Source organism: Centropristis striata, chromosome 8 (genome assembly GCF_030273125.1).
Source record: "Centropristis striata isolate RG_2023a ecotype Rhode Island chromosome 8, C.striata_1.0, whole genome shotgun sequence".
In the NCBI taxonomy this organism is placed as follows: Eukaryota; Metazoa; Chordata; class Actinopteri; order Perciformes; family Serranidae; genus Centropristis; species Centropristis striata.
This window is the reverse complement of record NC_081524.1, coordinates 26,444,696-26,468,191: the sequence shown is the minus strand read 5'-3', so window position 1 is coordinate 26,468,191 and position 23,496 is coordinate 26,444,696. Positions and strand designations below refer to the sequence as shown.

Sequence of the window (23,496 nt, the reverse complement as noted above, 5' to 3'; positions counted from 1 at the left end):
TTTCATTTATTAGCACATCAAAGGAAGAAAAAATGGTTTCTCATTAAAAAAAAAGATCTGTTGGCTGCAAAGTATACAGACCAGAAACCCCAGCATTTGGGGTTGTGTGTCTTGCCACCTGATGGAATGTGAGTCCAATATTGACTCTCCTTGTCACTCATTATTCGTAAATGATCTACTATGTCCACCAGCTAGTTGTTAACTTTGTCTGTCTGCTGTTAAGTGTGAGACAAGTAGTATACAGTGTGTTTATTAAGCATGTTTGTTAAAAACAGCTGCTGCTGGAAATGGGGTTTGTGGGATTGAAAGATGATAAGGTGCTCCATAAAGCTGATTAAAAGATTGTAATACATGAAAATATGAAAAGAGAAGTATAACATGTATTTCCAATATATTTCAGGTTTCAGATCTCCAATCAGACCCATTATTTTAAGTAAAGTGCAGTTCTTTTGTCAAATACCAACTGCCACCATGACCATCCTCGGTGCTGGCTTTGATGATCAGTCCTCCAGTAGTGGAGACAGTTACCAACATGTCTTGACAGAAACAGAGACTGCCACAGTCAAAGGCTTGTACTTTCAGCGTGCTCAGCTGCTCTGTGGGCCAGCAGCATCACGGCGCTACCTCGATCCCTCCCGACAAGCCCTCATCAACGTTGGGGGCATTCGATATGCCTTCCCCTGGAGCACCTTGGAGGACTTTCCCCAGAGCCGCCTAAGTCGTTTACGTTTCTGCACCACCCTGAGGGAGATAGCAGAGTTTTGTGATGACTATGATGAGATGCAACATGAATTCTTCTTTGACCGTGACCCTTTAGCCTTTCGGGCCATCGTCAACTTCTTGGCTAAAGGGAAGTTACGTATGCTACAGGAGGTCTGCAATGTGGCTTTGCATGGTGAGCTGCTGTACTGGGGCATTGATATCGGACAGATGGAGCCCTGCTGCCGCCACAGGGTGATCTGCTCTGTTGAGGAGGTGGCCGAGCACCAGCGCAAGGAGGACGAGTGGCGGCAGAAAAGGAGGATGCTGAGGGGCTCTGTAGCAGAGGGCAGCCTGTTCCACATGCTGGGAGAAGCAGTTGAGAACCCTCATTCAGGTTTAGCAGGGAAAGTGTTTGCCTTCCTGTCTGTTATCATGGTGGTGGTCACTGTGGTCAGTCTATGTATGAGCTCCATGTCAGACCAACAACAGGAAGAAGCCATGGTATGTATGAACCAAAGAAAGCTGTGTACTGTATTGTGGATTCAAATCAAAATGCAGAGTGCTACCAAACCACTTCTAACTACATTCTGCCATGCGTTGTGAGTACTGCAGTCAGTGTCTGAGCCCCCACAATGAATACATTATATGAACTTTCTCTGAAATTTCAAGTGGGATCAGCCATTCAACTGTAATGAGCCCATTGAATGTCTGTTATCAGTTGTCATCAGCCTCAATCATACTGCTCAGAAGGTGCCTGCTCCTATGTGCAGAAGGTCCACGACAACTTCCTTCCTCCTTTCACTCTTAATACAGCGCCACAGGAATGAGTTCTTAAACCTGTAAATAAGTTAGCATTCTAGCACCATGGGGTCTTACCTCTCAAACTCAATGAGGATTTTTAATGTGTTTTTAGTTAGGTGCCTCAGAAAAGGTCTGTGGTTAACACAAGCTGATGGGATGTTCGCCTTTTGCTGTATGACATAAAATATGTTAGTAAATACCCCAACTTGTGGACTTTGAAGTTTTTACGAGCCCTAAAAAAGGCAGTTACTAACAAGTGGCTAAATGAGACTACAGTGGTACAGTGGACATGGACGGCAACGCTCTAACTAACCCGCCTTACAGCCTCTACATGTTTTTCAGTGCTCTTGCAAACTCTTGTAGATTGTTAATTATGCAAATAAACGATTGATTAGGCCACGGATTTGAGGGCTTCTCAAAACCGCTGGATAATGTAGCTTTTTACATTCCGATGCTAACGTGTTTTGTTCAGCAGAATAATCTTCACAAATGAACACTACTTTTATAATGTTTGTAGAGTTAATGCAGCCGACGAATGCATTAACAACAATTGTGAAGATTATCCTGCTGAACATAACATGTAAGCATCAGAAACGTGTTTCCCACAGAGCTTATTTTCTGCCATGATCCAAAATCAAACACAAAACTCCCATGGGCTAATTCTTGATAGACCCCATTCTGGGTTGGCCTACAAAAATACATAATTTTGTTTGCTTTTTAGAACATAATTTCCTCCTGCAACAATTACTAGTAGAGGTAGCCGGCTAACAATAGATGTCACAATAGCAGCACATTCTATGTGCTGACAACAACCTACTCAACACACATAAGTCATAAGTGCTGATATCGGCCATTCAATCAAGTGATAACATTTGAATTGGGTGAAATATTGGTACTGAATGCTGTGTGTACAAACTGCATGTCAAAATAGATACTCAAATACTGGGTACTGTTGTTTTAACACAGGAAACTTTAATTTACTTTTCAATCACTTTAATTCTGTATCACAAATATGCTTGAGTGTTAACCATCAATAATATACACATCAAATGTTGTATATATTATCACATACAAACCAGACAAGGTGTGTTTTAACATAGAAACTGAATGTATTAAAGGAATTAAGAGTTTTAATACACTCTGGAAATGATGCCAGAAATAGATCAGAACAGCAGGCCAAGAACTGCAGGTATACAAGTTTGGAGATTTCCAGAAAAATAGCATGCAACTTGTTTATGAGGGAGATAGTCAGGGAAACCTACTTATTTATATTCTTTTTAACATGATTCTAACAGATTTCAAATTTTGAATCATGTGTGTGCAGCTGTGTCTTGATACCTCACCATCTCTGTCACCGTGTTCTGTACCAACATAAACTTCAGCAAGATGGTGTGTATACTAGAAAGTATGTTCAGTGGGAACTCTGGGCCTCTCCCAAGTCTCTTATTTTATGTCTCCTCTATCTTCTATCCTCTATCCTCTATCCTCTATCCTCGCTTGAACCGGAAGTTCTTTACATGTGCCATCTTTACGACCATACCAAAGCTCTTATTTGTGCTTGGAGGATAGAGGAGGGAGGAGGGAGGAGGGAGGAGGGAGGAGGGAGGAGGGAGGAGGGAGGAGGGAGGAGCCATGATCAAGGATACATGAGAGCATCCTCTGTGGAAGTCTTTAGAGGTGGCCCCTGCTGATTATTATTATTATTATTATTATTTGTGCATCTCTACAGATGTTTAAGTGACTGACAGTTGATTATTATTATTATTATTATTATTATTATTATTTGTGTATCTCTACAGCTGTTAAAGTGACTGACAGCTGATCCAGCTGTGATCCGCTGCCGCTGTCATTAGAAACGGAAGTCGATTCATGTGACGCTTCGGAGGGAATAAAGGACATCTCATGTCTCTTAAAACGTCTGTAACTATTAACAGTATTGTATTATTCCTTAGTGAGAAGAATTGTGATCCAAACACATGTTTACAATTTTAAATGTACTGTATTTTAACCTCCAAATTACTCTGATTGACTGACTGATCGGACTGTGAATTCATAACCAAGTACTATCTGTGTCTTTGATGGATATATATTTTTTTATTTTTTTGTCTTCAGTTGCTGCCCCGTGTAAGTTTTAAATTTGTAAGTTTGGTAAATGGTGAATTACTATAAACACTGAATACAACTTTATTGTGTTAACTTATTGACACTTTTCCTCACTTTACCTCACTCCGACTCGAGTTCCCATATACATGCATTTATATCTCTATGTCTACTGGATTTTTAAATCCAGTAGACATAGAGATATAAATGGCTCTGCCTTTTATTTACCTGTTGTCATGGTGAATCCTAGTATCAGAGTTCCATTGATGATGGCTCTTTATCTCAGGATCAGCCTAATCAGAGTTGATTAAACTTACTTTGATCAGCTGCTGAAAAGTGTAAGTCAACTCATAGTTCAGGGTTAGAATCAGAGTTAGTTAAATCCGCTATCTGGAAGAGATCCCTGATTTCTATTGGAGTACTAAAGGAATCATATCTAGGCTTCTCAAAACCAGGATAAGGGTTTATACAGATTTCTGAAACCAGTATATGATGTTTGCAACACATTATGGTAACAGGATACATGAAAAAACCTGATCTGAACCATGACACTAATACATATATAAACCCACGCACAACCACTATAGACATGGGCTGTATGAAGAACCAAGTAGACAGTGGACACAATGGCAAATTACCTTTTTACAGAGTTTACCCAGAACTGTTCTACTTACCGAGAGTCACTGGACCGATGAATATGACATATGGCAGCTAGCTTGTCTGATCAGCAGAGCCAGTGGTTTCAGGCAAACAGAAATGCTACAAGGGCTAGCTGCAAGGTCTTTCAATGTATAGTCCAGGATGGTCAACCATTTGCAGTTGGTGAATTAGTAAAGAAGTGTCTCATTAAAGCAGGTGCTGTAATTTGCCCCTCAAGAGTGATGTGTAATGTATAGCCCACAGTTTTTCAAGTTAGTCACAATATATTGATTTCCAAGCCTTAATATAATAACCTGAGATGAGAATTATGGGGCTCAAGCATGCAAAATGCAATGCAAAAGTATGGTACATAAGCAAAGTAATTCAACCTGTTTGTCCTGAAACTTCGCCTAATTTGTAGGTCTATAAAACTAACTCAGCTTCTTTGTCTTTTGTTGTCTCTGCAGGGAAAATGCTCCCAAAAGTGCCGGAACTTGTTTGTGGTGGAGTCTGTTTGTGTTGCTTGGTTCTCCTTTGAGTTTCTTGTGCGATTTTTCCACGCACAGAGCAAACTGGAGTTTGCCCGTGGGCCTTTGAACATAATTGATGCTGCTGTCATCCTGCCCTATTATTTCTCACTGCTTATGGATCTCAATGATGAATCCTTTAAGGATATTGGGGCCGGTGCAGGAAAGAGCACCCTGGATAAACTGGGTCTAATCCTGCGTGTGTTGAGGGCCCTGCGTATCCTGTATGTGATGAGGCTGGCCCGCCACTCTCTGGGTCTGCAGACTTTGGGCCTGACTATCCAGCGGAGTGTGACAGACTTCGGCCTACTGCTGCTCTTCATGTGTGTTGCTGTGACTCTTTTCTCCCCACTAGTGCACCTAGCTGAGAGTGAGCTGGCTCCCAATGCTGCAAGGTCCCCTCAGCTCAGCTTCTCCAGCATTCCAGCATCATACTGGTGGTCCATCATCTCAGTGACCACAGTGGGGTATGGTGACATGGTGCCACACAGCATCCCCGGCCAACTGGCAGCGCTGTTTAGCATCTTATCAGGGATCCTTATTTTGGCTTTCCCTTCCACATCTATTTTCCACACGTTCTACCGAACCTACCGTGAGCTCAAGGAGGACCATGAGAGGCTGTGGAAGGAGGAGAGGGGGGCTGAGCTTGCCACTGAGGCTGAGGAAAGCATGAAAGAAAGAGAAACTTGGCCCGATAACTGGCCAGAAAATGATTTTTTACCAGGCCTAGATGATCCTTATTACCTTTTCATGAAAGACATTACAGTGCTGGCTCGGAGCAAGTCTCCAGTGACGTATTGAGTCCACAAAAATTCACTAAATGCTGCAGCCATGGACACATCTACCCAACATCTGTGGACAACCTTACTAACACTCTTGTGGCTGAGCGGGGCAAAATGCTGTCTTCCTAAAAGAATGAAGACTTTTTTAGCAGCATTAGAGGTTGTAGCTTCTAAGATTAAATCTTGTGAACTGGTTTGTATATTTAATCCAATTCAGTTCAATTTTATTTATGCAGCCCAAAATCACAAACCACAATTTGCCTTGAGGGGTTTAAAGTCTGAACAGCATACGACACCCTCTGTCCTTTGATCCTCACACCGGATACGGAAAAGGAATAACTATCAGGAAAAAAAGAAGAAACCTCAAGATGGACATACATGCAGCAGACATCGTTATTACAGAACAACATAAAATTAGTTAAAGTAAAAATTGATAGAATTTGAGAGGAGAGGGCAAGATAGAGGGGGTTAAGGGGAGGAGCAAAAGTCAGAGATGCACAGCAACAACTGCCATATCACTAGCACTGTAATGATGTCTGCGACTAATGATAGTACTGTTGGTGGTGAATCAAAATAACAGCAGTGGTAACAGTAATAGCAGCAGTAATAATTGTAGAAATCATGATAATAGTAATAGTAGTGGTGAATATAATAATATAATGTAATCTGAAGCAATAATAATGAAATATGACTAACAATGATGACAGTATAGTAGTGGGTGTCACAGTCTGGGCCCAACCATGATCCATTGTCAACCCTGCTCCATGGAACCCTGCCATGCAGTCACGATCCTGCCCTAACCATGAGCCAAGGTCATGACAGTAGTAGTAGTGGTTATCAAGTAGAGGTGGGGGAAAAATCGATACAACATAGTATCTCAATATTTTGTGTGGCAATATTATATCGATTCATGGCCACCAAGTATCAATATTTAACGTTCCACTGGGAGTATTTTTGCCGTTTTTGTTTTTTTCCAGAGGGCTCACTTTTAGGAATATACTGGAGATATCGGTATCATATGAAACTATGAGATCTATGGAATCTATAGGCACCATGTGTATCAGGATATCATGTCGGGAAGTTGTCTGTGTTGAAAATTCTGCAAAGTTGACTCTCATTGTTGAGAAATAAAAAGACTGAAGTGACTTTGACAAATATATTCTTGATCAAATTTGATTTTGTGGACACAGTTAAATAGTTATATCGCTATATATTGTATCATTACTCAATATATCCCAAAATGCTTAAAATCGCAATGAAATCGTATCATGACTCAAGTATCGGGATAAAATCATGTCGTGGATATCACCTCTAGTATCAAGCATGAAAGATGGTTAAACTGGAGAAAACATTGATGACTGAAGGCTCTGGCTCCCATTCTACTGTTGGAGACTCATAGGGAACCATAACTAACCATGCATTCTGAGAGCGCAGTGCTGTAGTAGGGTAATAGGTACTATGAGCTCTTTAAGACATGATGGTGCCTGACCATTAGGGGCTTTGTAAGTGAGGAAAATTACTTTAAATTCTGGATTTTAAAGCACGGAGGAGAAATATGATCTTTTTTTTTGTTGTTCTTGTCAGCACAAGAGCCACAGAATTCTGGATAAACTGGAGAGTCTTTATTTATAGGAGCAGCCTGAGCAGTAGGGAGTTCACCCTTTTGTTAGAGTAATAAAACGTACTTAATTAATTAATAAATGAAACCTATTAAGGTGTATAAGGGTTCAGGTATTAAAGATTATATCAAATTATGGTATGGCTTTCCAAAGTCCACTTCCATGATCAATTATGTCCCATAAGTTGTTGCAGCACTTTTTGGGTTCATACATGTTCAACAACTTTGGTACTGAAAGAGGCAATTTTTTTAAAAAAATATTGAGAATTGAATATCAACAGCCTCTGAAAGAGAAGAGATGGCAAAGGTGTTAAAGTGGCCCAGACACCATTCAAAAATGTTTACATTGTACCTTATACGCTTTTGCCCAAAATGTAGGCATTGAATGTAAGTAGACACCATAGATACGTTAATCAGCATTTTTTTTTGTTATTGTTGTTTCAGTTAAAAGTTAAAAGTGAATTAAATACAGAATAACCTCCTTGAATGTAGCTACAGCACTATCAGATCGGCATCTAGTGTAGTAACTTTTTTTTATGAGGAAGATAACCTAAATTACAAACACACACAACAGAATGTGAAGCAGAATAGAACCAAAAAGTAAAAAATCTGTCTCTGTGTGCAGTCATGTTCTGGTCTGTTACCATGGGCACTGATAACTGGCTGATTCAATCTCCCTGAAAAGTCTGGATAAGGATGATTTTTTTTCTGGTTAGATGATTATAGAAATTAAAGTCATGTTTTAAGAAGGAAAACTTGATTCTCAGAAAATGAGAGAAGAGACAAACATGATGTTGTGCATAAAAGAAGTTATGCTCTTTGACAAAGAACTGTATTTTTGGATTCCTAAATAATTAATAGAATTAGTGAGTACCGACAGCAGCATATTAATGCTGATTGTACTGGGCCGAGATCATCAAATATAACTATGAATTGTAATGATTGGGTATCCACATATTTTGTTCAGATGTAATGTAGTGCGTTATATCATCTGGGTATGCAAATGACTTATTATATAAACACATTTGCATTATGAACATTTTCCAAGTAGCCAGACAGCAGAGGAACTTTTTTGTTTGTCATTTCAAAACAATTTAGAAACAATATTTACTTGACTTGAGTCTTAAGCAGCTGACTCCTTTTATTTACCAACTACAACAGTAAGGAATCACATTTCACAGTCAGCTGTGTCCGCTTTTGTCCACTAGAGGACAGACATGTTCTTTCTCTCCACCCAACAGTCATGCATTATTGGGAAACTCTGCAACGCCACTTAAGAATAGAGAACATGTGTTTCCCTGCAGACTGCGGACATTGTTCCAGTGATTACAGCCTGAAGGAAAACAAAAAAAACAAAACAATCCTGTGTTCCATTTGCTAAACATTAGTTAGAAAAAAATGAAGCGCTAATCCCATACTCAGTGTCTGTGCAACATACCTGGAAATAACTTGCAAAAGCAGTTATTATAGGGGGCTGACTGATCCAGACTGGTGATTCCAACACAGAGAGTATAGGAAAGGGCCTCTGGAATATAAACACAACACTCCAGCACTACTGAGGCCTATAAAAGAATGGGAGAGAGGCCAGGAGATCATCCTGGACACAGAGAGGAGAGTCAGTGATGCCAGGAATACACCAACAAAGAGTGCCATGAGGAAAACCAAAAACTACAGCTTTTAGATGAGTGTGTGTGTGTGTGTGCGTGCGTGCGTGTGTGTCTATGGGAGTGTGTGTGTGTGTGTGAGAGAGAGAGACAGAGAGAGAGAGAGAGAGAGACGTGATGTGGTACCCTCTGCTTGTTCATGGGTCCAGAAAGCCTGTCATTACATTTTTCTGATATAAGCTCTGGTCTACAGAGGAATGTCTGCATTACACACACACACACACACACACACACACACACACACACACACACTGTTGGTGACTGTTGGCTGTGCTTGCTTTAAGTCACTGATGTTGTATTTTTTTAGCTTCTTATCTTATCAATGGATCAACGGATCAGTTGTAATGACAAAAGGTGTAAAATAACTTGTGCTGAAGTGATACACCCAGAGAGAATTATCACCTATCACTTCACTTGTTTTAACAGCTTTAAGCTCTTTGTTTGGGTTTGCTCTATGGTTCAGTCTCCACACTCTCAGTGTGGTTTACAGCAACAGTAAAAAAGATGTTTCTCAATCAAAGCCAATGTACACTAACCTGTCCACCACCAAACCACATGCAGACACATCTCAGCGTGGCTTGTGATACAATTGATCATATATACTACAAGATTGATTAAAAATCAAATAGTTGTTTATGCCTGGGCTCTCCACTGGTAAAATTCTTAATCTGTGATCAAACTGAGATGCTGCTCATTGGCCCTGCTTGGCCTGTAACTCTAGAGATGTCAAAGTCAAACAGCCAAGAGACTTGTTAGTATTTTTTGCCCAGCATATTAAAGATATCACCAATACCAACTTTTTTCATAGAGCGAAAAAGAGGTATTTTTCCAATTAATGGCTGATTCAGAGATCCTAGTTCATACTTTTTTTGATCCAGAGTATCCTCTTTCCATGTCTGCGTGGTATATAGGAGGTTTTGTTGCTCAGGTCTGTGTGATGTCACCTGAAGTCGCTCAATTTCCTCTTGGATCATACGTTTTATGATTTGTGTCAATATTACAACTTTACTATGTTGGTTGTTATGTACATTTTGCAGCATGTCTGTTCATCCCTCCTCTGTTTCTCTCCCTGAGGTTTCTTCCATTTTTCCATAGTGAAACAGTTTTTCACTATCTCTAGGGGACAGATTGTAAAGCCCCTTGAAGATTAATTGAAAAAAATTAAAATGACAAGGAGGTCAGGTCTTGCAAAGCTATACAGCTTGTATACTACCTGGCACATGCATTAAAAGGACATGGTCTCAGATTTGCAATGGAAAAAAATAAAAATGTATTTTTGAGAACTTTTTGCCATGTCCAATGAAGGTTTGAGATTTTAATCATACCTAACCTAACCCTAACCCTGTAAATAAATAATGGACGTAGTCACCATGATGTCACCTATTGGTTTGTGGCCCGTTGGAAGCATCGAGTTCAGCGTTACACTTGCGATACGGGGAGCAGACCATATTTGGACTGTGGAGGAGCGAGAGGGATCTGATCACTGACTACACGCCTCTCTACACCTCAACCTGACTGAGAGAAGTCGCTGCTAATTTATCTTAGCATTAACTGGGATGTTCATTTTGGCAAAAAACAAAACAAAATCTACACTACTTAACTGAAAACTGAACAGCGACTCCTTGGAGAGTCTGTTAGTCCAACCAAACGCTGAACAAGACATTTTTATGAACAAAACGTTCAAATAAACTGTCATTAAATGAAAATACAGTGAAAGAGTCAAAGTTATGAGACCAAACCGCTAAACGTCTGATGAGGGCTCGCCTTGTTAGTGACCTGTCAATCAAAGGTAGCCACGCACCAACTCATTTGATTCTTTATCTTCTATTTTCTTCTAAATGGGGCCATTATTAACACTATGAACATAAAATTGTCTTGAAGATTTTTTACTAGCGATTGAGACCATAGTGTTGTCCTAAAACACATTTAACAGTTAATAAATCAAGTGAGAAGTTTTCTCATTTTGTATTGAAATTAATGGACAGAAATGTTTTTGCAGCTACACTTAACACCCCCTGCTGCCTGGTCTGAACACATGCACAGTCCTGAAACAAGGTCCAATGAAAACCGTGTTGGTGTACCAGGTGAGCAGGACTCTTAAAAAATCTATGGTACAAAAATAACTGTTGTTACCTAACATGATGTTCTAAATGTCAAGATTAAAAAAACAAAACAAGAAAAAGTATTTTACTGAAATGTAAATGAGGATTACACTGAGTGTACAGTATTTAAGTCGAATGTAGTATCTTTTTTGTACTTACATATGACTATACTGGAATTTTTCTTTATGTGGTGTTCCAATGAAAACCCCATCTTCTGAAATATAACTGTTTCAGAGCAGGCCCGACCGCTCTGTTATAAACCCGGGACAAAACATGTGCCTCAGCCTATATGTGATCAATTAATGCTTCTACGGGAGAAAAATATTAAGTTTGGACATTTTTATCAGCTGTGAAGTGTTATTGCTTAAGTCTGAGAGTTCTTCATCCTGATCCAACCTGTAAAGTGTTTTAAAATAAAGTTTTATTATTTTTTAATTATTATTATTATTATTATTATTTTTATTTTTTTTTATTTACCAGTGAATGGTTATGGCATCAACAGGCTGGGTGGTGTACTCATGGCATTTCTACAGACACCAAACAGGAAAAGCAGAAAACTAACTGGAGTGAGATAAAGACAAGGGGAAAGAAAAAAAAAGGAGCAAAGAGAGACCGAAACAGGGAATAAAAATGAACTGGAAGAGCAAAATGAGCTGCAGAATGAGCAGGCTTGGGCAAAACTAATGGAAGACAGATGAAGACGATGCAGGAGAATTAAAGCAAGATTTGAATTTGGGCTTTGTTGGAGAATATGCTCTTTCTTCTTAGGTGTGGGAGGAACTTTTGCTTTTAAAGCTGTTCGGTTACATCGTCAATTATGATTTTATTCTGAAGAGCCTACACACCACTACACACAGAGTCAGCTATGGCTGATAGACTCTACTCAGGTCCAAAATGGGCAGAGCTACATTGGAAATTATTTGAGTTTACCAAACTCCATGTTCTAATAAGAATTATAAAGATGTATATTATCCCACCCTAGACAATGCAACAATGTTCACAGGAGGGTGATGGAGCTGTCAATCAAGCCCAGTCTGAACCATAGACTGTATATTAATAATGGACGTGGTGACTGTGACGTCACCCATTAGTTTGTGGCCTGTTTGTATGCTTTGAGTGGGAATAGCCAATCAGAAACAAAGACTTTTACATGTTTTCAGTTTTATACTATTACAAAAATAAAATATAATTCCATTTTAAAAAGTTTATTTTATTTGCATAAAGTTTTTAGTTTGCACCTTCTTATGGACATGAAGAAGTGTTGGATGAAATAAAAAAAAACCCAGTGCAGACAGAAGATAGTGGATGAATTACAGAATGAATAAGAAGAGAATCTTAGTATACAGAAATGTCTTTACTTCGTCAAAGATTTATACTTTATTATTATTATTATTATTTTTATTTTTATTTTTTTACAAATTACATATATTGTATGTAAAGCATGTAAGGATCTTTGGCACACTCCTCAGTTTCCTGTTGACATAAAAATAAAACATACAAAATGTTTTTAAAAATACATCTCTATATAGTCTTTTAATCTCTGTATTCAAAGGTAAGTAGTAGGTTTACATTCCCTTCTGTATGTACAGTTATAACTCTATGTACATTGTGCTTGTTTATCTGGCAAACAAGATTTAAGTATAGCTGGGTAGAAACAACTCGGACACACACACACACACACACACACACACACACGTACATTCCTTTGGATTCCTGCTAGGGAGGGTGATTAGTGTTGGCTCACAGTCAGACACACAAAGACACTTTTAGGCACAACCTCCATTTAACTCCAATATGTTAGACTACGTGAACAAACATCTGTAATGCATCACATTGCAAGTATCATATGCTGCACATCAAATGTCTTTGGTTTAATAGTTATTGCCCTCTTTTATTTTTTTATTTCACTTTTTGCTCAGAGAGAACCTGACTGCCTCCATGCTCAGCGCATCTTTGGAAGCTTCCAGTTAACATTGGCTTTTTGGCTCTTTAGCTTGTCAGCTGATTAAGGCAACTTGTTACATTTTAGAGGCAGTGAAGTCCAAAAGCATTGCCCGTAGTCAACCTTTGCTGGGCTAGAAAAAGATATAACACTGTCATGAGATGTAGGAGCTCAACTCCTTAACATCACTGCTGAGACGTTTGTCTTCAATCTCATCAAAGCAGAATAAGTGCCCTCGTTGAAAAATGTCCCTTAGAGTCCATGAAGAGTTTCCTCTCACTTCTCGTAGCTCATGGAGCAGTCCGCAGCGATGATGTCCTGTATTTCTGAGATTTTGACCTCCTCCCCCGGGATGTCTACCTCTATGGGGAACTTCAGCTCTGCAGGGATCTTCTCTGCTGATGAGCTGCGGCTCGACAATTTGTCCATCTCGTCCTCCAACTCAGAGATGCGTTCAGCAACACAGAGAGCAGTGAGCCGGGCTTCTGGGTCATGGTCCCAGCATTCCATAATGGTAGCACAGATCACAGCCACGCCCTGCAGAGAGAGGGAGAGAGCAAGGAAGTGAGACTCCACAGTAAATAAAACGCTTTATATCCAACTCTTTTTTTCAAAACGCATTTAAGACTCAATAAGACCCCAAAAATGCTGATGTTCAATCAAATAGCCACATTTCTGAGCAACCCAAATCAGACACTACCATATTCCAGTAGTGTCAGTGTCAGGGTGTAATAATCAATGTTGCTTAACATAATATGTGTCATGTCAAAATTATTTTTGCATATCCATGCACTGGTATTAATGTTATTGATGTGGAGATTCATCAAATGCATTATCTGCTAATTAAATCCACACAGTGTTCCTTTCCTTTAAAAGAAGGGAGTATCAGTATCAGGCGCTCTGTCCATGTAAAAATATATAATACAAAAAAGGAATTCCTACAAAATGATCAGTAATAGCTCATATGGCTCATATCCATGCTACATGGATGAACACAGTATCTGTGTCAACATTATGTTAATGTCATCCCAGTCTACACTGTAAAAAAAACCCTGTTGTTTTTACGATAAAACCAGCAGCTGTGGTTTCCAGAATTTTACCGTAATAAATACGGTGCAACTTTTTGTAGTATTACGGTAAAATTATATTAGCACTGTTGATTTCATGTTTACTATTGCCATTTTATTCCATATTTTGCTGTGAAAAATAAAAAAGTTTTCTATCAAAAGAGACGCTGTTTTGCCATATAATTGACAAGAAAATACTGTATAAATGCTGCATAAATTAAAGATTTTACCATTAAATATAACAGTATATTGCTGTTAGAGATATGGTGTTTAGCACATTTAACAGTGAGAAAAAGTATTTTTACAAAAGATAAATGCAAAAATGATGGCTTGTATATTGTTACAGTATATTTTTGCTACAAACACGGTGCCAGCGTATTTAACAGTGGAGTAATGTATTTTTTATTTTTTTAAATGCAAAAAATACTGTTTTGGCTTACATTTATGGTGTTTCATTGTTACTGAAACTGAATTAACCCATTTATAATTTTACAGTCTTTTACTGTCATGGTTTAGCAGTTTTTCACCGTAAAATCTACAGATATTTTTTATAGTGTAGCAGCTTGGTGTGTCTGACCTGATGCTTGAGCCAGCTGTCGTGGATCTCAGGTCTTCCTCTGTCTCTCAGCACGTTGTCCTTCATGCTCTCCACACAGGGGTGCTCTCGCACTTTCGAGCCATACGCAGGCTCATAGTCCTTCACCTCTGCAAACATAAATACAACCCACATCATCACCTCAGTCTCAAGTGCAGAAACCATCCTCTATGTTATGTTGTCCGTGCAATTATGCTTCTGTTATTTGCAGCTTAGCAAGTATGTGATATGAAGATGTAGATGAGTTGGCCAGATTTGACATTTCATCGCATGATGTATGACACAGGACAGTTTTAAGGTAAAAAAAAAAATGGGGAAAAAATGGGAATTTTTAAGACAGAGGGCAGCAGGTGGCCCACTGACTTCATGTCATTAGAAAGTAAGTATCCTAATATGGGGTGATTTTACCCCAAACCACTGAGCTGTAGGGAAAAAATTAATTTTATGATATCTTCATGCTGGGAAAATGCTTGCTCTGGCACTTCAACAATAATCCTTTCTAAAAACAACAAATCAGCTTCCGCTAACAAGCAATTAGCTCAACCTCAGACTGTAGAGAACTCCAAATAACATCTGTCATTTTTGTTTTTTTCTTATTTCATGTGGAGGGAAAAAAGAGAGAGAGCATAACATAGAACCCACAAGAAATTAAAAACAAAGTTCTGGGATTGGGTCCAGACTTCATGAAGCCGAACTCACAACAGCTGCAGTCTGTCTTCAGCTCCAAAGAGACGGGTCTCAGGATCACACATTTGCTGTGAAATGAGAAAGTATTTCCTGCAAAGTCATTTTCCCTTTCTAATCTGAGCCAGAAAATTATATATGTCTAGAAAATAAATTTCCTGCAGAAAACACATCTCTTATAAAGTCACAGTCTGAAAACTGTGATAATTCAAAAACTTAAAAAACAATAAAATAAAAAAAAAAAGATAAAATAATATAAAATAATAAATACGAGTTTAAGAGTTCAAAGTCTCTTAACTGCAACTGAAAGCTGTAAGTATGTGTAAGTAGTTGAAAATCAAGTGGGTTGAAGATACTTTCTATTCACTTACATTGTTAACTAGAAAATGTTAAAACTGAAGTGAATTTCAAAACATTGCTAAAAATGCTGGAATATTAAATTAACTACCTGAAAAATCTAAAAATGCATCGGTTGCACCGCTGAAAAAGGTAAAATATAAACCTGGCAAAGTTGGAAACTGAACTACATTACCAAAACAAATTTAAGAGCTGAAATACACTACTATTAAAGCTGGAAGTGAAACTGTAATATTGTCATAGATAGTGGACAGTAATTGAAATTAATTAACTGAAAAGGCTGAAATAATATTTTTTACTAATGATTAATAAAATGTCCTTAATGTTTTGACATTTGAATAGTTTCTGCAGCTGAAAGTATGCACAAGTAGTTGATCAAATCATTTACAGAAGTAAATATTTGGTCACCTCTTTTCAGTTTAAATGAAGTCTAGTAGGTTGAAGGAGATATGAAGATTGTGAGCTCCTGTTACCTGGTTGGTGCATTACATAAAAAAGCTAAGAACTTAAAGACGTGGAAAGAAACACTGACGCTAAACTGTATCAAAATCAAAGCAGGAAGTTGAGATGAATATTAACATTGCCATTTTAAGAAATTATCAAAATAAGCACAATCTTTTAAGTAGAAAAAGGTAGAAAAAAGCAGAATGAACATTCTCAAAGAGCTGAACAGTTTTCAGATGTTTGAATCGTTTCTGTAGTAAAGTCTGAAGAAGTTGTATATTTTTTAAGTAGGCAATTTTCTCTTCACTTGGTATCATCCAATCATAATAGGAGGCAATTTGGCAATATGAACACCATCTCATATCTAACATCACAAATAGCCCTAGAATCAGGCACCCTACTGAACCACTTAAACGGTAAATAAGTTACTTGGGCACTAAAAAACCCTCAAGCGGAGAATATACATATAGGCCCCGTTCACACGAGGACGGTCTGAACAGAAGACACAAAAGTGGCGTCGCGTCTTCACTTTTTATTCCTCGTTTAGACGAGCATTTTCGGGAGGAAATCTGCGTGCATACGGTGACGCAAAAGTGTGTGAAATTTGATTGTATGCATGCCAGGCGGCATCACTTAAATCGATAAGAGCATCATTGGGTATGCAGAAGTTTTCACGCCACACATTTCCATCAGCTACTGCTACCACAAAGTTATCCACCATCCACTAGATCTCCCAGGTCTTGTTTACAGCCGTCTGGCTCGCCTCCGACGAATTGCTGCATCCAAAATGTGATAGAGGTAATTACAGATCCTTCTCTGTTCAGTAATACTATCTGTACATATCCTGTACATTTGGTGGAAAGACTCCTGTAAGTTTATTAGAGCTGTCAGAGCAGCTTGAAGGTCCGACGCATGGAAATAATCCCACATGTTTGTTTATTTTCCTGTACTGGAGCATGTATGTGACGTAAACACATACGTGACGTGAGGAGATCTGAGCAGAGTTTTGCGTCTTGTCAGTGTAGACGACACGCTACGGCGGAGCGTATTTAACTTTTCCACTTTGGAAGGTGGTTTCAGATTTTTGCGTCTTTAAGCCCCCAAAACGCCGTCACCGTCTAAACGAAAGGCACTTCCGATAAAATATTTTGTCGTTTTCACCCGCGAGCGTCCTCGTGTGAACGGGGCCATAGATACTCTCCAATTCACCAATCCCTTTCCAGCATAGACTCAATCATATCTGACATATCAGACTTTAAAATCCATCCCATTATTATCATGGATCATGACTTCAACAACCTATAAACAGATGGCGTTAGGGCTGGGCGATATATTGATATAAAAGCTATATCAATATTTTTTTTTTTAAAAGCTACTCCTGTTGTTATACAGTATTTATGTTCACTTAAATAAACGGTTTCAATAAAACTACTTGTGACATGTCATATTTGACGATGACTGAACATTTGCTCTCACTGCAATAAAAAAATCTATATGGCTTTTGGTCCATATCACCCAGCCCTAGATGGAATTTCAATATAATGCTGCTTAATGACGAGGACAAGAGAAAGTGGGCATCCCTCGTACAAATAAATGACCCTCTGGATACCTCAACATCCCTACTCTGGGAAAACGGTAAAGTAGTGAAAACTCAAAGAATTAAACAATATGTATGTCCAACAAGTTCAGGAAGAAAAAACATAAACCATTTCCAACAAATCAATCTCATAAATATATTTTTAAGTTTTTCCTCATTCAAAGATTTAAAATGACAGTTTTAGATACAATAACAAATCAACAACAAATACTAAGCTAACCAACTAAAAAGAAGCAAAGACATGCCTGTTATTCCAGTCATAAATAACTCAGCAGGGGAAACAATTTAGACAACCCAAACCCAAAAGATATACACTGTTGAGTTTCACACTTTGTCTTAGATTGACAGTCAACATTAAAGAAAATTCAAAAATCCCACTGTGAAGGAAATTTGGTGTTCCCTGCATGATGGGACATGAAGTGGGCGGCGACCTACTTGATATTCAAGACGCAAGGCATTGTGGGAACTCACTCTGTGAACTTAACTCTGATAACACCATGAGAGAGGGGAACATATAGACCAGTGGGGTCTGTCCTGATGCGATGTATAGGGCAGGAAGATAGGGCCACATTGAGGCTTGCTGAAGAATTATTGCTGGAAACTACAACAGATATAAGTCGAGCGGTGTACGGGACTTTGTTGTACTGTAAAAGAGCCATTCGGAATTGTGCGGTGTATGGAATACGAGTGTGCTAATAAAACTTGCTGAACTGAGTAATGAGTGCTTTGTGTTTGGCCAGCTCACCCATTAACTTGGTGCAGTTATCAAAAATCCCACTTTAGGTGAATACAGCATACACAATTATCAGTAAAACACTCACAACTCAAATTCAAAAGTAAGCCCCTCACTAAGTGTACTAAGTACTAAATAAGATGCATAGATTATTCAGCTTAATAAATATAATACATACACATCATTTGTTCCACTAGATGCAGAAAAGTCAGTCAACAAAGTAACTTGGACATTCTTTTTCTTTTTCCCCCATCGTGGGATTAATAAAGTAATTCATCTTAATCTTAATATTATTTGAAACACTGCATTTATTCAGTGCTTAAAATACTACACAATTAATGGTTCACCTCCGTTTTCAGAAATGGGTTAACATCACAAAGTTTCACTGAGTGGTTAGGCAATAATTCCCACTCTCATCATCATTATTTTCCCTGAACCAGTAGCTTTATCAATACATCAAAATGATAACATCACAGGATTCCTAACCCTTACAACACACCACAAAATCAGTAGCTATGCAGACAATATATTTTTTTTACTAACAAGAACCATCACTTGAAACAACAGAAGATGATATGAACTTTTGGAAAAATCTTTCCATAATCCTAAATGGCATAATAGCATAATGGCATAAAAATGACTGTCCTATCCAAAGTTACCTACCTCTTCAAAATGATTCTATCTCAGCCAACTATTTAATGCTTTAACTATCTGGACTCTCTGATTACCCAAAATAAAACACCCTTAATGTATGTTGTTTATGTTAAGTAGCAGAACGGTGCCATGAAATCTAGGAAAAGCTGCAGTAGTGTCATTTAAGCCAAACTCCTGTGGTCTCTACCGCTGTGTCCTCAAACACAGGAAGTGGGAAGGTTGGAGTGGAGCCCCCGGACAGGAAGTAGAAGGTCTGGGATCAGGACTGTGTGCAGAGGAGCTGAATCTACAGGCCCACACTTCCTGTTTTTGACATGTGGAACTTCCCTTGGTTTAAGTATTTTAAAACAGGACCCAACCCTGCCCATTCCCCTGGAGGTAATGTATGCCAGAGCTGGTATTGTGCTCAGCTCTCTGCTGTTCAGAGCTGGTATAAATACAGCAACACACATTTTCCTGGATTGGATACAGCTGAAATTTAGAACAGTGGAGAGCAATCTGACCTAAAATGACAAAGTTGAAAACAGAAATAAAAAAGAGGGTGGAGCACATCGAGACATGACTGGAGTGGAAAAGGTCTCATTTCATGCTATGACATTGATTTGGTTCTTATCCACTTGTTCTCATATTTCTGAGTGGTATCTGGGACACAGAGACATAGAGAATGTCACAGCAGTCTATATGAGGAGTGGTGCCTGCTTCCCTTCAGCAGCTCTGGACATTTGAAAGCTATGAGAAGAATTTCATCCGTGGTTTGAGAACATATTTCACAAGAGACTGCAACCAGAGCCTCAGTCTCATTTTCCCCTCCGCTGTCTGGGGCCCATGGTTTAAGGCCTGGTAAATCCAATCTAGGGGGGCGGAAAGTGGTTTACAACAGTTTCCTTTTCAGATTATCTGTCTGAAACCTTTGTGGCCTGGAGGTTAGCAGAAAGCTCTGCGGCTGGCTACACTGTCTGGAATCTGCTATCTTTAAAGAAATACAGCTCCATGTTTGCCGTTCACCTTAGACTCAACAGGTATAAAACATGAGACTGCTCCCACACTGATGCAGAGCAAACTTTAGAGACTGTATCCCAAATCGGACACTCTGCAATGTCGCACTTTACGGTGTTTTCACCGTAATTTCGAATGAGATCGCCATCACCAGTGTAGGTATAATTGATTTTCACATATTTAGCAATCAACATGTGAAATTTAATTTATGTTCATGGAGATTTACATGTCTAATTACAATATGAAAGTAACTCTGATGAGAGATCAGATGGTACCCATCCTCTCAGCTCTGAGTATGTCTGGCTACCATCTGGTGTGCGCTTATGTGCCCCTATGGTGAAAAAGAACAGGTACAGATATTCATTCATCCCCACTTCCATTAGGGAACTGAACCTGGCTGAACCATGATGGTGATGTTGGTGATGGTGATGATGACGATGAGTTTGATATTGATGATGATGATGTTGTCGATGTTGATGTTGGGGACCTATGTGGTTGACACTTCACCTGGAATTGCCTTCTGTTGCACTATTTCTTGTTTTTTTTTATTTTTATATATATAATGAGGCTGTGATTTGTTGTATGTATGTGTGTTGGAATGTATTTTTTTTATGTCTTTTATACACCTAGACTGCAACCAAATTGACTAAGTTGGGACAAATAAACTATACTTGACTTGACTTGACTTGACTTGACTTGAAAGCAGTAAGAACGTTCGGGAAATGATCTTAAAAATACATCTTTATTTTTACTGTACTGTATTTTATTGTGAAGGACAGAAGTAAGGTCAGGGTGTGTTGATAACGATGATTGATAACGGTGATATTTATTTGGCTTACCCAGAAACATCCAATTTCCCCCGAAAAAACTCAGCAGCCCCCATTGTTTTACAGCGAGGAAATATGATAATTTTTAGTAGTCAATGTGAATTTTGATAGCATCTTAGCTGAACGGTGTCCGATTTGGGATACAGTTACGCTACATCATTAGAAGAAGAAATTAACCTGCATGCACAAATAAACCACACGATGTCAGACTGTGAAGTTTAACATCAGTATTGGTCAAGGTGTTGGACAGAGCTCGCCTGAAAATGACTCTACTACTTCCATTCTTTTGTAAATAATCCAAAAATCTGGGTGACAATTGTTTATATACATACTATACTTGCACTTAACTACAAGCTTGTCTTGTATGTTGTCATATGCTTGTGCCTAGCTTTTGTCTTTGTCACACTACTGATGGTTGATTTCTGTTATATGCTAATGATGTTGTCATGTTTCCTTGCTTTCAGTGTCTGCATAACATGTTGGGTTTTTTTTATTTATCAAATGCATTGTATATCTTCTTTCAGGCTATGAATAATGCTTGACTTTTTAGCTTGATTTTTTTGGGGCTGCTTTCATGCTTCAGTTGCCTTGTTCTGTTTTATGTTCAGTCTGTGTCATTGTTATTATAATGTTTGGACACATGGCAAAGGGACCAGAGATTAGCCACTCAGCTAACACCGACACAGAATGTGATGCTAATTATTGTGCTAATGGGCTTTTTTGACTTACTGGGAAATAAACGAATTTGTTTTTCTTGTGGAGATCAAAATGAGAGAATAATATCTGATGTTATATGAAGCAACATGCTAGAACCACAAGACAGTTGGTATAGCTTAGCATGAAGGCAGGAAGTAGGCAGAAACAGGTGTCTTAGCTCTTTACATAGTTTAAAAAAAAATTGCAGACCATTACGTCTAATGTTGACAGATGAAGAAGTTTTATCACGTTTGGATTTTAAAAAAACCTGAAAAAAATGTCTATTTATTATTTTAGGGGGAGTTACATGCTGTAATTATTTATGAACAAACAAAACTTAATGTGTTCATGGAGCAGTCTCCAGGAGGTCACTGCACCTGGAAATAGTTAAAGCGAGGACAGCAACAATCCCTGTGCTTTTCTTGTTGTGTTATACAAAGATACACAACAATCATTTAGAAGCTTTTGCTAGGCATATTTTGAACTTCTGACATGGGCAAAGACTCAACACACAGACATGAGAGCAGTATCAAACGTCTCATCTTTCTCTGGGCAATAAAGTGAAGGAGTGTATTTATGAAAAGATCAAACAGCCCATTTTTCCTCTAAAATGTCTGCTGTCCCTCAACCCCTTGCCCCATCGGGGTGTAACAACACCCCCTCACCAGCTGTTGCCAAAGGCTGTCTCCTTCGTGGACCATAAGCCTGTTGCTTGGCACAGTGCAAACTCTTCGCCCCGCTCCATTACCCTGCATAACCCTCAGCTCAGACAGAACATGCAGGCACTGCCGCGCCCTGCAGGCTAATTCAGGATATGTAAATAAAATGCTCAGAGACACAGAGAACTGTACTATAACTGACCACAACATCAGTGCCAGTGCAGGGTAGTATTTCTATCCACTATTCTGTCCCCTGTTGTTGGCATAGAGATAGAGGACAGACACGCACACATGATCCCAGATTGAGATATACAGTAGAAACAGGGCTAGATGAGGTTGTTAGCGTAGTACCTTCCTCTCTCTTCCTCTGTTTCTATAAACTCACTCTCTGAAATAAACACACAGATAAATACATGCATGTTGGAATGTGACTGTCTCATTCTAAATGTCTCAGACTGTCTAGAAAAGGAGGGAACAAGGTGGACTAGAGACACTCCCTATCTGCTCTCAAGAGAGTAGATGGGGGGAAACAGAAAAGTTTGTGTGTGTATTCTATCTATGTGAGGTCAAATCTGAGTTTTAAACTCAAAGACTAAGGGCTTTTTGGAAAGTGAGAACATTTTGTCCAGTCCAAAAGGTTGTTTGAGGGTTGTGACTTGGCTTTAGAGTTAAAATGTAGATTTCTGTTTTTCAAGATTGTCAAAATATTCACACACCATACCATGAAAGAGTTATTGGTTCTTCCAGTCATTCCCCCTCTCCATACTGATTGAGTCCTCTTTTATTCCAGTCTGGCTGTCTAAAGTCAAGTGGGTAACTTTGTCCTGGCAGTCACACCAAAGCTGTATGCGGATCTTGGCTATGCAAAGAAACACTATGTCATCAATTAGATGTGCTGCCACTGTTTGTTTAAACGTGGGAAAAGTACAATATTCAATCGTTATCTTCTGCTTAAAATTCCAAATTTTGTATAAGCGCAACAGGCTGTGCCTTTTTACTCCATGATGTGCTCCTAAAACGCACTGTCCATATTTTCCTCTGTCCATATGTCTGTATGCATAAACTGTTAAAACTAGAGATGCACCGATTGAGAGGTGGAGAGATGCACTTTCAAGAAGTTCGAATCCATCTTGAAATACCCGGATCATCCGCTACACAAAACCTTTATGGACAGCAGTGAACGGCTTCTCTCCCTGTTTGAGGACTGATACAAATGATCCTTCGCTCCTACAGCCATCAGGCTCTCTCATTCTAACAGAGCTAACAGACTAACTGAATTTACCCTCGGGGATAAATAGAGTAAAATTTGA

At 38.9% G+C, this 23,496-nt stretch overlaps 2 protein-coding genes across 2 annotated transcripts in view; one reads left to right on the top strand and one right to left on the bottom strand.

Moving 5' to 3' along the window:
* The first annotated feature begins 471 nt into the window (after positions 1-471).
* On the top strand, positions 472-8,377 carry LOC131976741 (potassium voltage-gated channel subfamily G member 4-like). Its single transcript, XM_059339895.1, has 3 exons — positions 472-1,203; positions 4,710-5,470; positions 8,335-8,377. Exons 1-3 carry the CDS (start codon positions 472-474, stop codon positions 8,375-8,377), a joined length of 1,536 nt encoding a protein of 511 aa, XP_059195878.1.
* Positions 8,378-12,223: 3,846 nt separating this feature from the next.
* The window catches only part of LOC131976684 (TGF-beta receptor type-2-like), a 43,132-nt gene continuing 31,859 nt past the window's right edge, over positions 12,224-23,496 (bottom strand). The window contains exons 9-10 of the mRNA XM_059339829.1: positions 14,522-14,649; positions 12,224-13,414 (exon numbers count right to left, since the gene is read on the bottom strand). Of these exons, the coding sequence (XP_059195812.1) occupies positions 13,154-13,414; positions 14,522-14,649 (389 nt within the window). The 3' untranslated portion in view covers positions 12,224-13,153. The remainder of the gene's footprint in view (positions 13,415-14,521; positions 14,650-23,496) is intronic.

What these genes read in the sequence shown, in the direction of transcription:
- LOC131976741 (XM_059339895.1), top strand. Translation starts at nt 472, where the DNA reads ATGACCATCCTCGGTGCTGGCTTTGATGATCAGTCCTCCAGTAGTGGA. An exon ending in AACAACAGGAAGAAGCCATG is followed by an intron (nt 1,204 to 4,709) that starts GTATGTATGAAC and finishes TTGTCTCTGCAG; the next exon opens with GGAAAATGCTCCCAAAAGTG. An exon ending in GAAACTTGGCCCGATAACTG is followed by an intron (nt 5,471 to 8,334) that starts GCCAGAAAATGA and finishes TACAACAGTAAG; the next exon opens with GAATCACATTTCACAGTCAG.